The sequence below is a fragment of the Xenopus laevis genome, chromosome 9_10L (genome assembly GCF_017654675.1).
Source record: "Xenopus laevis strain J_2021 chromosome 9_10L, Xenopus_laevis_v10.1, whole genome shotgun sequence".
In the NCBI taxonomy this organism is placed as follows: Eukaryota; Metazoa; Chordata; class Amphibia; order Anura; family Pipidae; genus Xenopus; species Xenopus laevis.
In genome coordinates, this window is record NC_054387.1 from 89,947,526 (window position 1) to 89,961,471 (window position 13,946).

Genomic DNA, 13,946 nt, shown 5'->3' on the forward strand with positions numbered 1-13,946 from the left:
TAGGGTAAGGCCACACTGGGCGTTTTGGGGAGATTTGGTCGTCTGGCGACTAATTGCTTCGTCTTTGCGGCAACCAATCTCCCTAAACGCCTTCCCTCACTCTGACCGTCTACAATGAAATAATTCAGGCGCTAATCACACGCGGCGATTCGTTTTCTGAAGTTGCCGGAAGTTTCCTCATGAGGCAACTTCGGGTGACTTCGGAAAACGAATCGACATGTGTGATTAGCGCCTGAATTTTTTCATTGTAGACGGTCAGAGTGAGGAAAGGCGCTTAGGGAGATTGGTCGCCGTTTTTTTTCATTTTAGCCGGCGCAGAGTGAGGGAAGGCGTTTGGGCCAGGTGACCAAATCTCCCCAAAACGGCCTTACCCTTAACCTCATGATATTTATTAGTATAGCATTCAGTCTGTTTCAGAGGTATAGGGTTCACACGTGGTACCCATATTTATAGTTTTTACTCAAAAGATAAAGTGAGAATGCTTACAGCAATGCTGCATTGAGACTAAGGTTTCACTAAACTTGCACATTTATTACTAGATTTATATTAATGCTGTTTAAAGGGGTGGCTCACCTTAACTTCTAGTATAATATAGAATAGCAACTTTTCAATTGGACCTCTTTTTTTTTTTATAGTTTTCCCAATTATTTGCCTTCTTTCATGACCCTTTCTAGCTTTCAAATGGGGGTCAAAGATCCCATCTAAAAACAAAAACCCAAATGCTCTGTAAGGCTAAAAATGTATTGTTACTTTTTTTTTTTACTCTTCTTTCTAGTCAGGCCCTCTCCTATTCATTTTCCGGTCTTGAAACAGATGACTGTGCTTATACAATTATCAGCCAGTGGTAGCATAATAACACTGCTTCAGCTTAACCAATTTCATCTGGGACAATTACAAAGCATGAAGGCTAAGCTAACCAACATGAAGTATGGTCTAAGTGAGCAGATTACTTATAGGCACAAATAAAAGTGAATTGGAAGTGAATAAGTGCTGCCAAGCACAAAGGCAGAGATGTAGTAAAATACAGAAGATGGTGTAAATGGGCTTTAGAACTAGGAGCTTAGGGTCCAAGTCAAAATATTCAGTACACATATGAAAGAAATGTCACAATAGAAGTCTGATTAGTAATTAATACAGATAATTACTAAATTGCAGCACATAAACCAGTGCAGCTAGCATCAGAATTTAATAATCGGCCCTGTAACATCAGCATATATTACAGGCCGACCTAATTTTCTGCTTGATAACTTGCAACGACCCCTCAACTTCTCAACAGCTGATCAAAGCCCAATGGCATTTGAGTGTTGCAGACACTTTCCAAGATGGTGACCCCCCCCAATGTGACAAGTTTGAAGTCCTGGATCATTGCTGCTATTGAGAAGCTGAAACTTTAGTCTGGTGCAACAAGTTCAGCAAATAAAATGTGGCATTTTTAGCTATATTCATTTTTGGGGTTTAGTTCTCCTTTAGGTGATTCTCCTGCACTGAACAGCCAGAAAAAGAATGGAGAATACAAACAGGTTACCTAAAAAGAAGGCTTTATTGAGTGATCTGTACACAAGATAAAGTGAGGCTGTCTTTTCATTTGTCAAAAAGTAGAAACATAAATACATATATATATCTTCGTACAAAATAGTACAGTTATATACAAAAAATATATAAACAATGTAGTCTTCATTTGCTGTATGATGACATGCACAAAAATTTTATTAAAATAATCTTTAATTTCATACATAGTATCTGACTTTAAAAAATACATTTTATGCAGCAATTGCCAAGATCCCTGGAAGTTTTTTGTGGTCACTTTCCCCATCACAAAAAGAAAGCCTTCAGAAAAAACGCACTTGATGGGTTGTGCAGACAACATATTAGGGCTCATTTAAAAAAAAAAAAAAAAAAGCAACTTGTATGCCAAAATTCCCTTCACTATAGCAATTGTTCAGATGGAGTTGATCTGCCAAAGAAATGGCTATGCATATCAACCTCCTAATATTATACAACACAATTGGGGGAAGGCATGAGGTTTTATTTAGCAGATCAACTCGGTATTATGCATTTAATGTGAGAATAAACATGAAATTGAAAACTGAATGAAATCTGCTATCTTTCATACCAAAAGAATTTTCCAACACTGCATTATAGGATACATTTGCAGGCACGGACCAACAAGCCGCTGGCTATACAGGCACAAATTGATTAAATACAGTATCTGAGAAATATTTCTTATAAAGGAAGGCTAAAACCTCTTCACTGCTGGACCCAGTTAACAAGTGTCAACACCTTAATTCCACAAAGAATAGCTGATCAATAATGCTAATGTTAAAAAAAAAATTTGGAATGGAGAAAAAGGGGAAGGAAGGGGGGGGGGCTTGGGCATAACACAGTTTCCCAGCAAGGTCATACCCACTGCAGTGCAAATACTCCAAAAATAAAATGTATAGGGGAAAGTTTGTCTGCATTAACACTTGGGAGATACGGAATTAAAATATATTGTATGAATGATGCCTTGTTGACATAACAGTGGGGGCCAGTCTCAAGCAAAAGGCATTATTTGCCCAGCTGTTGGTTAGGTGAAGCCCTATTCAGAGGAACTTTAATTAACTGCCTGCTGGGTGCTTAAGGGACACAAAGTATTTACCATCCACAAGCCTTGATCTGTTAGGTAAACACGAAACATCCCTAAGCCTAGCAGCTGAGCAAATGACAGATGCAGGAATGTTACTGGCTGATATCTATTCCATGTGGCACCCCTATCACTGCTAATATCAATCCATTTCTCAGGCAATGTGATAGTCACTGCAAGCCAAACAAAGGGCTGAGAGCGCTAAATACAAGTCAGTGAGAGAGCTGTAGCAAACACAAATGTGCATATACACTCACAGAAACCTGAGCTGGAAGAAAATGCATTAGAAGGCAGATGTGATCATGGAGGGAAGTATTTGTTGCCCTTATCAGACTTCCTGTATGAAAAGTCTAAAAAGCAAATAAAGGGATAACAGAATAATACATTGCAGGGAGACAAAGAGTTCATGTGCTTGCGTTGTGAGATACCATGCTATCTGCCATTGTATGAAGACATTTACATGTATACACACATTTGTGAGCTTGCTCGCAATGTTATCGGCTTTTGGGATTAGTGTTCCTTTATCTCCTGCTGTGAGACATAATGCAAGCGGGGCAATGAATAACAGATGCCAAAGTTACATATTAAGCCACATTTCTTCTTTAGTCCTCTCTTCCCTGCTACTGTATCTGTGTAAAACCGGCCCCACTTAACTAACTAACCAACAACGATCAGCTGAGCAACGTGAACCCTGCACTTGTTGAGCAACATCCTGGGAGTTGTAGTTTAGCAGCTGTAGTGCTACAGGATACAAAGGAAAAAAAAAACATTTGCTTTAAATGATGCCAAGTCTGCAGAACACCCTCCCCATCAAATCCAACCCACTTGCAGCTCGTAACCCTATAGTCCAGACTGGGTCAGCCCAAGCACTTCATTTGGAAGAATAGTTTGATGGCTAGAAATAATGTGCATTGAGAGGGCTTTCCATGAATGTCCCCAGCCAAACGTGAGTAGCAGTAAAATGAAAAGTCCCTTTAAGTCCAGTAGGTGTTGCCCCACGTTCACACCGCAGTCTCCCCTTTGCTGCCATTGCTCAGTCTGTGGTAGAACCTGCGCCAGGACTGTAGGGTTTTGCCCGACCAGATCCAAAAGCTGGAGGTGATGCCCACGATCATGGTCATTAAGTACTTGATCATAAACACCGTGAAGTCCGGGCTCATGGGGGCAAAGTTGTAGTTGGGACAGGGCACGGCGTAGCCTTTACACGTCTGAACCAGCCAGGTCTTTTCCCAGGTGTCCCTGAAGGCCTGCTCGTAGAAGTAACACGCCAGCACGATGGTGGCCGGCACCGTGTACATCACACTGAACACCCCGATGCGCACCATCAGCTTCTCCAGCTTCTCCGTCTTGGTGCCGTCGTGTTTCATGATGGTCCTGATGCGGAACAGCGACACGAAGCCGGCCAGCAGGAAGGACGTGCCGATGAACAGGTACACGAACAGGGGGGCCAGCACGAAGCCCCGCAGAGAGTCCACGCTGTTGATGCCCACGTAACACACCCCGCTCAGCACGTCCCCGTCCACTTGCCCCATGGCCAGAATAGTGATGGTCTTTACCGCGGGCACTGCCCAGGCCGCCAAGTGGAAGTACTGAGAGTTTGCCTCGATAGCCTCGTGTCCCCACTTCATTCCCGCCGACAGGAACCAGGTGAGGGACAGGATCACCCACCAGATGGAACTGGCCATGCCGAAGAAGTAGAGGATCATGAAGAGAATGGTACAGCCCTCCTTCTTGGTGCCCTGCGCCACTGTCCGGTAACTGTCCTCCGAGAAGCGCTCCACGCACACCGCCCGCTCCTCCAGCAGGAAGCCCGCAGTGTAAGCCACGGCCACCATGAAGTAACAGCCGGACAGGAAGATGATGGGCCGCTCGGGGTAACTGAAGCGCCGCATGTCCACCAGGTAAGTGAGTACAGTGAAGAGCGTGGAGATGCAGCACAGGATCGCCCAGATACCCACCCAGAGCCGGGCGAAGCGCACCTCCTCCTCCTTAAAGTACATCAGCCCGTTGGCTTTGCCCGGCTCACAGGGAGCGCCACAGTCCTTCTCTCCCAGGAAGCGGTAGGCCAGGTAGGGGGGCACTTTGAGCTGACGCGGGCACGTAAAGTCCCGGTGGGGGTGCGGCTGGAAGGTGATACTGTCCGGCAGGTAAGGGCTGGGCCGAGCGGTGGGGCCGGACGGGCTGTTATCCGAAGTGTTCTGTCCCACGCAGATCTCCCCCGCCCCGTGTACCGGGAAATTCTCACAGCGCAGCCGCTCGGGCCACTGGAAGCCGAACTTGTTCATGAGCGCCTCGCAGCCCTGCCTGGCTCTCTCGCACAGCGACCGGCACGGGGGGATGGCCTGTTCCAACACGGTGCAAACCGGCGCGTACATGGAGCACAGGAAGAAGCGCAGCTCCGGGGAACACTGAACCTTCACCAGCGGATAGAACTGATGCACCTCCAGCCCCGCGTCCTCCTGGTTGGTGTGTCCGAGCAGATTGGGCATGATGGTCTGGTTGTAGGCGATGTCTGTGCACAGAGGGATGGAGATGGGCTGGCAGAAGCCATGGTCAGGCACCGAGATGCCCTTCTCCCCGTGGTACTGCTGGGCAGACGGGCAGAGCTGCAGGAATAGGCAGCAGAACAGCAGCGAGACTGTAGAGGACATGCTGACTCCCCGGCCGGCTCCAACAAGTGATCTCTGGACAGCAGGGGGAGCTGGAAAGTGAGGAGAAAGCTGCGGATTCTCGCCTTGACGAACTTCGTACAAACTGGCAGATTCAGACACAAAGTAGTTCAGCGCGCCGACTTCATACGCGCGGCCGTATTCCCGCTCATATAAACGCAGGACGCGAGCAACTTTCACATATATCTCCGTAACTGCAAACTAGATAGCCACCTCCACCAGCATGTCATAAACTGATCCAAATCCACGCCGCTCTCCTTTTAAGAGGGTATCAACAGAAAGGGCGGGCCGTGTGTTAAACTCCGCGGACCCGCCCATTATCCCAGTTCCTTGTCTGGACCCCCATTCACAAAGCTTGGCTGAGGATAGAGAAGGGCGTGGCTTGGGCGTCTGACCACAGGCCAATGAGAACCTTTGTTTTGCCTTAGGGCTTGTCTCGTGATTGGCTGGGCTTTTGCCTGGGTTGAGGGAAAAGACCAGGAATGGGGAGGGGGGAATGTTGGAATCTGAACAAAGCGAGGGGCGATATATGGGGGAAGGGCGAGGATTTGTTTGTAGTGAAACTCTGGGATTGAAAGTGTATGAGAGGGAAAAGTCAAAATGCACAGTGCGAGTTACTATTTTTATTTACACTTTTATTAACTTGTAAACGAGGAGACTAGGGCAGTGACATTTCACCCCCTCTATTATATGTCTGTGTTACTAATCATCTGTACCTGCCTTATATAAAGAGACTCCATCTATCTTTTGTATTCACTGAGAAAAGATATCATGTCTAGAGCATATTTCCATGAATTATTTCCCCAGTGCTGTGTGACTGGCAATGATTGAATGTTCTGGTCAGAAGTCAGAGGTGGAATGAACTCATCCCCTGCCTGTACAGCAATTCAAATGATCATGACAGTAAATGGAGCTAATGAGCTTGTAAATGTGAAAGTGTGGGATTGTCTTCTTTTTATGTCAGGCTCTACCTAAGTAAAATACTGCTATTGTTTGCTGGGCTGCACACTCCCCATGGGAAAAACTATATTACTAGTACAGCTACAGGATCTTTTACCTGGAAAGCCAATATCCAGACAGCACTAAACTACCAGACAGCCATCACCCACAGAGACCCTTTAAGGGTAAGTCCACACTGGGCGTTTTGCGGAGATTTGGTCTCCTGGCGACTAATCGCCTCGTCTTTGCGGCGACCAATCCCCCCAAACGCCTTCCCTCACTCACAACATTTGTTTTCCGAAGTTGCCTCACGAGGCAACTTTGGGCGATTTCGGAAAACGAATCGCCGCGTGTGATTAGTGCAGGCATTTTTTTCATTTTAACTGGCGCAGAGTGAGGGAAGGCGTTTGGGGAAATTGGTCGCCGCAAAAACGAGGCGATTAGTCGACAGGTGACCAAATCTCCCCAAAATGCCCAGTGTGGCCTGACCCTTAAGCAAAAATGTTTTTGAGTGATTTCCATTTTCTCTGTAATAATAATAATACAGTATCTTGTACTTGATGGTAACTAAGCTACACACATTTACATTGGCGGTAAAACAATCGAATTGGATTGATTTTATATTTAAATGTGTTTGTACCCCAGGTCCCAGTCATCCAAGATAACAGATCCCATACCAATATAACTGCCTATATAAAGGAGAAGGAAACCCCCAGGGCGCTAAACCCCTCCCCCCCTCCCCTGTGCTGCCCCCCTCCCTCCTCCCCCCTGGCCTACCTGTCCCCCTGGGCAAATGCCCCTAACTTTTTACTCACCCCTCTGCGCAGGTCCTGTCCACGGAGTACGCAGTCGCCATCTTCTCCCACGCGCGTCTTCTTCCTGCTCTGATCGGCGTTTTCTGGCGCATGCGCAGTAGGAACAGGTACCGGTACGGCTCTACTGCGCATGCGCCGAATGTCACGAAGTTTTCCGATTTCACTTCGTGACATTCGGCGCATGCGCAGTAGAGCCGTACCGGTACCTGTTCCTACTGCGCATGCGCCAGAAAACGCCGATCAGAGCAGGAAGAAGACGCGCGTGGGAGAAGATGGCGACTGCGTACTCCGTGGACAGGACCTGCGCAGAGGGGTGAGTAAAAAGTTAGGGGCATTTGCCCAGGGGGACAGGTAGGCCAGGGGGAGGAGGGAGGGGGGCAGCACAGGGGAGGGGGGGAGGGGTTTAGCGCCCTGGGGGTTTCCTTCTCCTATAAAGGTCGCCATAGACGCGCAGCTATAACTGTATGAATTCTCGATTCGTACGATTTTCAGACTGTGTGTGGAGAGTCCCAACATTTTTTGTACTGTGGAGATCGGTTGTTTGGTCGGTCGGACAGGTTAAAAGATTTCTGATAATATCTCTGCATATATTGCCGATCTGACGATATCAAAGGGAGCTTGTCACTAGAATGTGTCGGACATAACTGTGGTACGATTTCTGTCACGGGCAGGATATCAACTGATTTATTCCCTTTGCTCCTTTTACTATTTTATTTGATCTTAATGGTTAGTGGCAGGTCGGAAGATGGCACAGAATGATCATTCATCCGATACGAAGGCTATAGCTGCATGTCTATGGCCAGCTTAACTGCAGCAGCCTTGCTCAAACTCCGTCTCTGTCTTTATTGCCTTCTCTCACTTTTGTCACCCTCCTCACCCCCTTTACATTCTCCTTTTCTCTTAAGTGGTTATAATGTCAGGTCTGGTCTTTGAAATATTAGGGTTGAACATAACAGTAATAAATATGCTAACACCCTGTGTTTTAATCAAGTCACAATTATATGTATTTTGCAGGTACATGACCTGTTCAAATCACTTAAGCCATTTCAAGCACAAATGCATGTTGACTAGAGGATAAAAAATATATGTAATCATTCATTCATTTCTTATTCAAACAATGTTTTTATTGCCAATTTTTCATATACAATTACAGTGGTAACTGTTGGTTGTCTCATTCAGCGGGTATGTTTTCATGCATGAAAAATTGTGGTTTTATAAAACTTTATATTCAACAGTAAACAAACAGTCATTTCTTTTTAGCAATCACAATGATTTCTTTCTTGTTCCAGATATAGTTGTGAAAACACTGTGGAATCAAAGAACTTGTACATTGTGTGTGAGTAAATTGTGCAATATTCAATGGATTGTCCTCAGACATTCTGAATGTTGGCCAGTTGAATAGTGACTAGCACCACTATTTTAACTTCTTAAGGCTTCAGTTACTAGATAAGATATTGGTGGTGTTGAGTAGCTATGCTTTACATTAATAATCTTCCGAAACTGAATTTTACATGTAATACTAAAGGGCTCATTTATAGACTGCTGGTAGGGAGCAAAGTGAAAACAGGAGCAAGCCACTATGTTTTTCATACTTTGCATCTGCCTCATGGTCAGTGACCACAAGTGCAGGTTCTTGCACTCCAGAATGTCGGCAATGACCTTTATTTTCTGGATAAATACAGCATTGCCTGTGTTTGACAGAGTAAACGAGAAATCAAAAATGGGAGGAGACCCACTATTAGCGAAGCAGTAGCCTAAGTAATATTTAAAATTAAAAAATCTTTATTAGGACATGAATTAGCCTAACGCGTTTCTGCCAAAGTGGGCACTAACTTAATGTCCATTTTGGCACAAAACACATTAGGCTAATGCATGCCCTTATAAAGTAGTTTTATGTACAGATCATATTCCCTAATATGACCTATGAGCATTACTAAAGCCTCTTTATTGAGCCAGGCTGACAATGGTGAATATTGTATGTGATCGCATGCAATAATTTAGGGGGAAAACAATTTAGAAAAAAAATTATATAGTCTGCTTTTTTCTTCTGTCGCCACAAAAATGCATGTCAAATTATTATTGGTGCCTGAGGGTAAAGGCGGACACCAACAGGCAGGCCCTTTTACACATTTTTGAGTAAAGGGGGGGGTATGTGAAAAAGAATTGACATTTTTACCCAATTGCTTTTTTTTCTCCTCTGCTAACTTACGTACTTTGTAAGAAAAAACTTGAAAACAGTTTGAGAACTGTAGGTTGTTCTCAATATTCTCAATATTGTCTATTCAATATAATACTGACTATAGGCAGGAAAACATAATTTCTTCAAATGCAAACAGTGCAGAGCTTCAGATTTGTGCATATTTCCACATTTCTTCTTTTCTTAAGTACAACTACCCTGGGCTGTGTGCATGCAAGCTAAGTATAATTCAGTGTTTTTGGGCTCTTTTACTGCATAGATTCATGCATTATTTTACTTGTGTAGGATATGTGGCGTTTTCTCTAAAGGAGCATATATAAATGAGAGTTACACCTGGAGGGCTGCAGATTTACCATCTTAAATGTAATAAAGGGAAATGCAACCTTTGACACTACAGATGTTGCAAAACTACAGATCCTACTAGCATTTCTACAGCATTTGAGCTCTTAGAGCAATCCTTTCAGTGTGTGCTGGGACTGGTTGTTTTTACAGTGTCTGGTGGCTACCCATGTCTGTAATCATTTACTCATGCTAATATGCCTTGTATTTAGGTTAAAGTATGGTTTTCAAAACCAAAGCAAAATTATTTCACTGCCCTCTATCTTTTGTAGTCCTAAATCACAGTCTCCCAAATTCAGAAAACCGGAAGTCCACAGTGGTTAAGTACAGGAAATTTCAGTTATGAAATAGCTATTGTGGTATTTTGATTATTTCCTTCATTTCGTTTCCTTTAAAGATCATAGCTTTCTGATTTTTTCAGCAAAGTTTTTAGCGCTAAAAGCAAAGGATCCAAGTATGGTCTTAGATTAAACCCTGCACATCTTTATAAAATTAGTGTGACAGTCATGCATTTCCCTTATTCGTCACCCTCTCACATTTAAGATGATAGCAGACCGGGAGATTTGATGCACTACCTTCCCATCAACTATTATTCAGGCTTAATTGCAGGAAAATGCCTTTGTTTGAGTATTGTGGAAATTTGCGTGTTACCGGACAGGAGAATGAAAATAGGTTAAAATGAATCTACTATTAACAGGGGCGCTCAGCCAATGAGGCGAGTTGAAAAACTCACCTCAAGAGCCCCCAAAAATGCCGCTCCTAGTAACTAAGAGATGATTTTCTGTTTTTTCAACCCAGGAATTTGGCTCTTCTAGTGCAGAGAGCTCATTTGACCCCCTTCGGCACTGAATATGTGAGTGCCTTAGGGAGGGGGGCGGTGGCAGAAAAAAGGCCGCCTCGGGCAGCAAAATGGCCAGGATCGCCCCTGACTATTGACTGAGTTATAATTAGGGTTGCCACTTTTTCTGGAAAAAAATACCGGCCTTCCTATATATTTATCTTTTTTCCCTATTAATAACATTGGGATCAACCATAATACCGGCCAGGTGGCAACCCTAGTTATAACCCACTTTAGTTATACCTCCAACAAACAGTGGCTTAACTAGTAACTAGCAATGAGTGAGCCCCACCCCCCAAAGAAGTGAGTGTTCCTGAAGCGCTCCTAAAGGATTTGTTGTGCCCTGCAATGGCATGACCATTAACCCTGTTAATTCAGCATGCTGCCTGGGGATCATCTTTGACCAGTCCCTTTCCTTCTCTGATCGAGTAATAACACTGCTTAAACCTGCTGCTTTTTCCTTTGCAATTTTGGCAAGACATGCTCTTTTCTTTCACAAGTAACAGCTAAAAAAAAATCTATGCCCTTATCCTATCCCGTTTAGACCATTGCAGGATCTTACTAACCGGCCTCCCCAACTCTCTACCTCTCTCCCCTGCAATCAATCTCAAACTCTGCTGCTAGGATCCTCCTGCTCTCTCCTAAGAGGAAACCTGTTCAACCCCAAATAACATATTTAGCATGGCTGCCAGTTCAGCAAAGGATAGTGTGCTAATTAATTTGGCTAACTTTCAAAGCCCTTCACTCCTCTGCTCCTCATTACATTTCTTTACATGTCTCACTGTTTGTTATTGGCCATCTCCTTTGCTCCTTTTCAGAGCCACCATTTCACCCACTGCCATCTCTCGTCTTAAAACTTTTCTATTTCCACGAATAAAACACCAATGGCACATCGATGCTTGTGAAACCAGTTGTGGGTTTATTAATTTAGCTCATGAATGGCTTTATTTGGCTGCTACCTCTGGAAATCTATCCTTGAATTCCTCCATAAGGAAAAATCAGATTCTACCATTTCGAACACTAGAACATTATATAGCCTAGCCTACTGCTGTACTTGAGGGCCATTACCCAAACCTTGTACACGTATGCCCTTCAATTTGTGCCTGCATGTTATCCATCCACTTAAACTGAAAGCTCTATGGTGCAGGGACCTCCTTTGTCTCATACAACATGTGTATTTATATTTATTGTAGTGTGTGAGATTGTACAGTGCTGCTTATTCTTTTAGTGCTTTATAAGTTATACATATATACATAATATCAATTTTTCTTTATAGATATAAATTACACAGACAGAAATGGGAACCACCCTATCTAATATACATTTTCTTCTGTGTTTTCAGGTGTATAACAACAGAAGCAGCACATCTAGAGGCTTGTGGGGGACTGAAGTATAAATGGCAGAATTCCAAGGGTTGGGGTGTAGGAGCCCCTGAGAATATTAGTTACGTTATTGCCTGTTTTAATCCTTATGCCAATATTGCTCACATTCCTTGAAGCTTTTCACTCTATCAGTCATATTTTTTCCATTATGTCTTTTCTTATTCATATATTGGGTAACAGAAAAAGGCACAAAAAGTCTAAAATAAACTGCAGGGCTAGCTGTCTTCTTACAATACAATCCATCCACTTTGTTAGGTACTTTAGACAGAAGCAGTAAAAGTCTATTGCCTAAGGTCACACAAAGTTATCTTGTAATCTAATAACCTTATTCTTTCAGAAATATCTATCAATATTGTTTATTGACCTAAGTGGCAAGACTGTCACTCAGTATTGTAGTGGTATATTTGATGTCCTTTAGCTAAATTCTTAAACTCTCCTCCGGGCTATCCGAATATTCACTCAGTGTACTACGGTGTTGATTGATTTAGTCCTTTAGAATGTTTGTATAGTGTGAACACCACTACCCTTAGGTAAAAGTATTATGACCTGTGAACAACTGATTGCATCTCAACAACAGCCAGCTACTTAATTGTAATTAGAACTAAGTCATAAAAGTCTATTTCTTATTGAAAAAAATCCCTATAGTTACTAATCAGTTTAGTGATGGTGCAGACTATGCCTCACCTCCCAGGAATGCTGACATGTAGGATTTGAGGTATTTGGGGAATTGTCTTATAGGCCTATGTGAAATCTGTAAACAAACTGTTGCTCGTACCTGTAATTGGTTACCTTTATCATGAATATCCTCTGATTTCACTTTAATCAATTGGGATCGACTGTCAATGTGTATTTGCATTTTGCAGTCATCTGTGTTTTCTAATAAAACAAGCTTTTCTTAATTGTTTGAACATTTTTTATGCTGGAGAAGAAAACTCTTGACTTACGGATTGCTGTTCATACATATGTATATGTATATTCGTTTTTTCTGACAGTCTTGCAAATAAAGAGAACGTGAAACAGGCATAACTTTTATACATAAATTTCACACAGGCAAGGACCAGATTTTGTTGATCCTCTACTCCTCCTCTGCTGCTCTGCTGCCACACATTGCCTTGGCTTGGGTGCAGACAGATGTGGCGGATTTTGATGCAAAATCTTGCATTTCAGCAATGAAATCTGCCGTATCTGTCTGCACCTGAGCCAGGTAACTGTAGGAAATAGGCATTCAACACCTTATTCCAATGAAATGCCTTTATTAGGTACACATGGCAATACCTGGATAACAGCGACATTTCAGGCAATAAATGCCTCCATCACCAATCAGGATTTATTGCCTAAAACGTTGCTGCTATCCAGGTCTTTCCATGTGTACAGAATAAAGGCTTTTATTGGAATTAGGCACTGTACACCTATATTCTACAGTTACTGGAATGGATCGTGGCCATTAATGGTATGTGCACCATACATTGCTAAATAAGAGGATATTGGAGCTGACTCTGTTAACTTTGCACCTAAGCCAAGGCAATGTATTCGGGTGCAGGAAGAACAATCATTAGGGCAGCAGCAGAGGAGCGGGTTCTTGGCCTGTGTTTCTCCGCAGGCTGATATCAGCATTGTCTGGCCCAGGCTAATAGTTAAAGGATAATAACGATAACCTAAAAATTGCACAAGCTTTGGTGATCAAATCTGGTAATGGTCGCCTATCATTGACTGCAAGGATGGTATTACAAGTAGCCTTGTTTCCTGTAAATGCACTGCAGGTTACATAGTGCTTCCCGTTGCAATTTACAGTTATTTACAATATGGGCAATGGCAAACGTATTTTAACAGGTGGCTGGAGAAACACTCCAAAACACTCTGTACTGCCTGTCATTTAAATGAGTGGAATCCAGAACAGTGATAGTCAGTTTCGATTCCTCTAAATGACAGGCAACGAGTATATGGTATCAGATATTCTCTGGTGGCATATTTAATAAATGTTGCTTGTGCCAAATGCCTAAAGGTAATGATGGTCAGTGTCTCTGCTACTGTTGAGAAAGGTTCTAAGGAGCTAATGTCAGATTGGTAAATGAAATTACTGAAATAAGATTACACATATTTAATAATTCAGCAAAACTGAGCATAACAGGAAAAGTATTTGTACA

At 43.2% G+C, this 13,946-nt stretch overlaps 1 protein-coding gene across 1 annotated transcript; it reads right to left on the reverse strand.

Moving 5' to 3' along the window:
* Window positions 1-1,521: 1,521 nt before the first annotated feature.
* On the reverse strand, window positions 1,522-5,548 carry fzd7.L (frizzled class receptor 7 L homeolog). Its single transcript, XM_041575948.1, has one exon. It carries the CDS (start codon window positions 5,272-5,274, stop codon window positions 3,625-3,627), a length of 1,650 nt encoding a protein of 549 aa, XP_041431882.1. The 5' UTR covers window positions 5,275-5,548; the 3' UTR covers window positions 1,522-3,624.
* Window positions 5,549-13,946: the final 8,398 nt, after the last annotated feature.

Coding starts and splice junctions, on each gene's coding strand:
- fzd7.L (XM_041575948.1), bottom strand. CDS start 5,274: ATGTCCTCTACAGTCTCGCTGCTGTTCTGCTGCCTATTCCTGCAGCTC.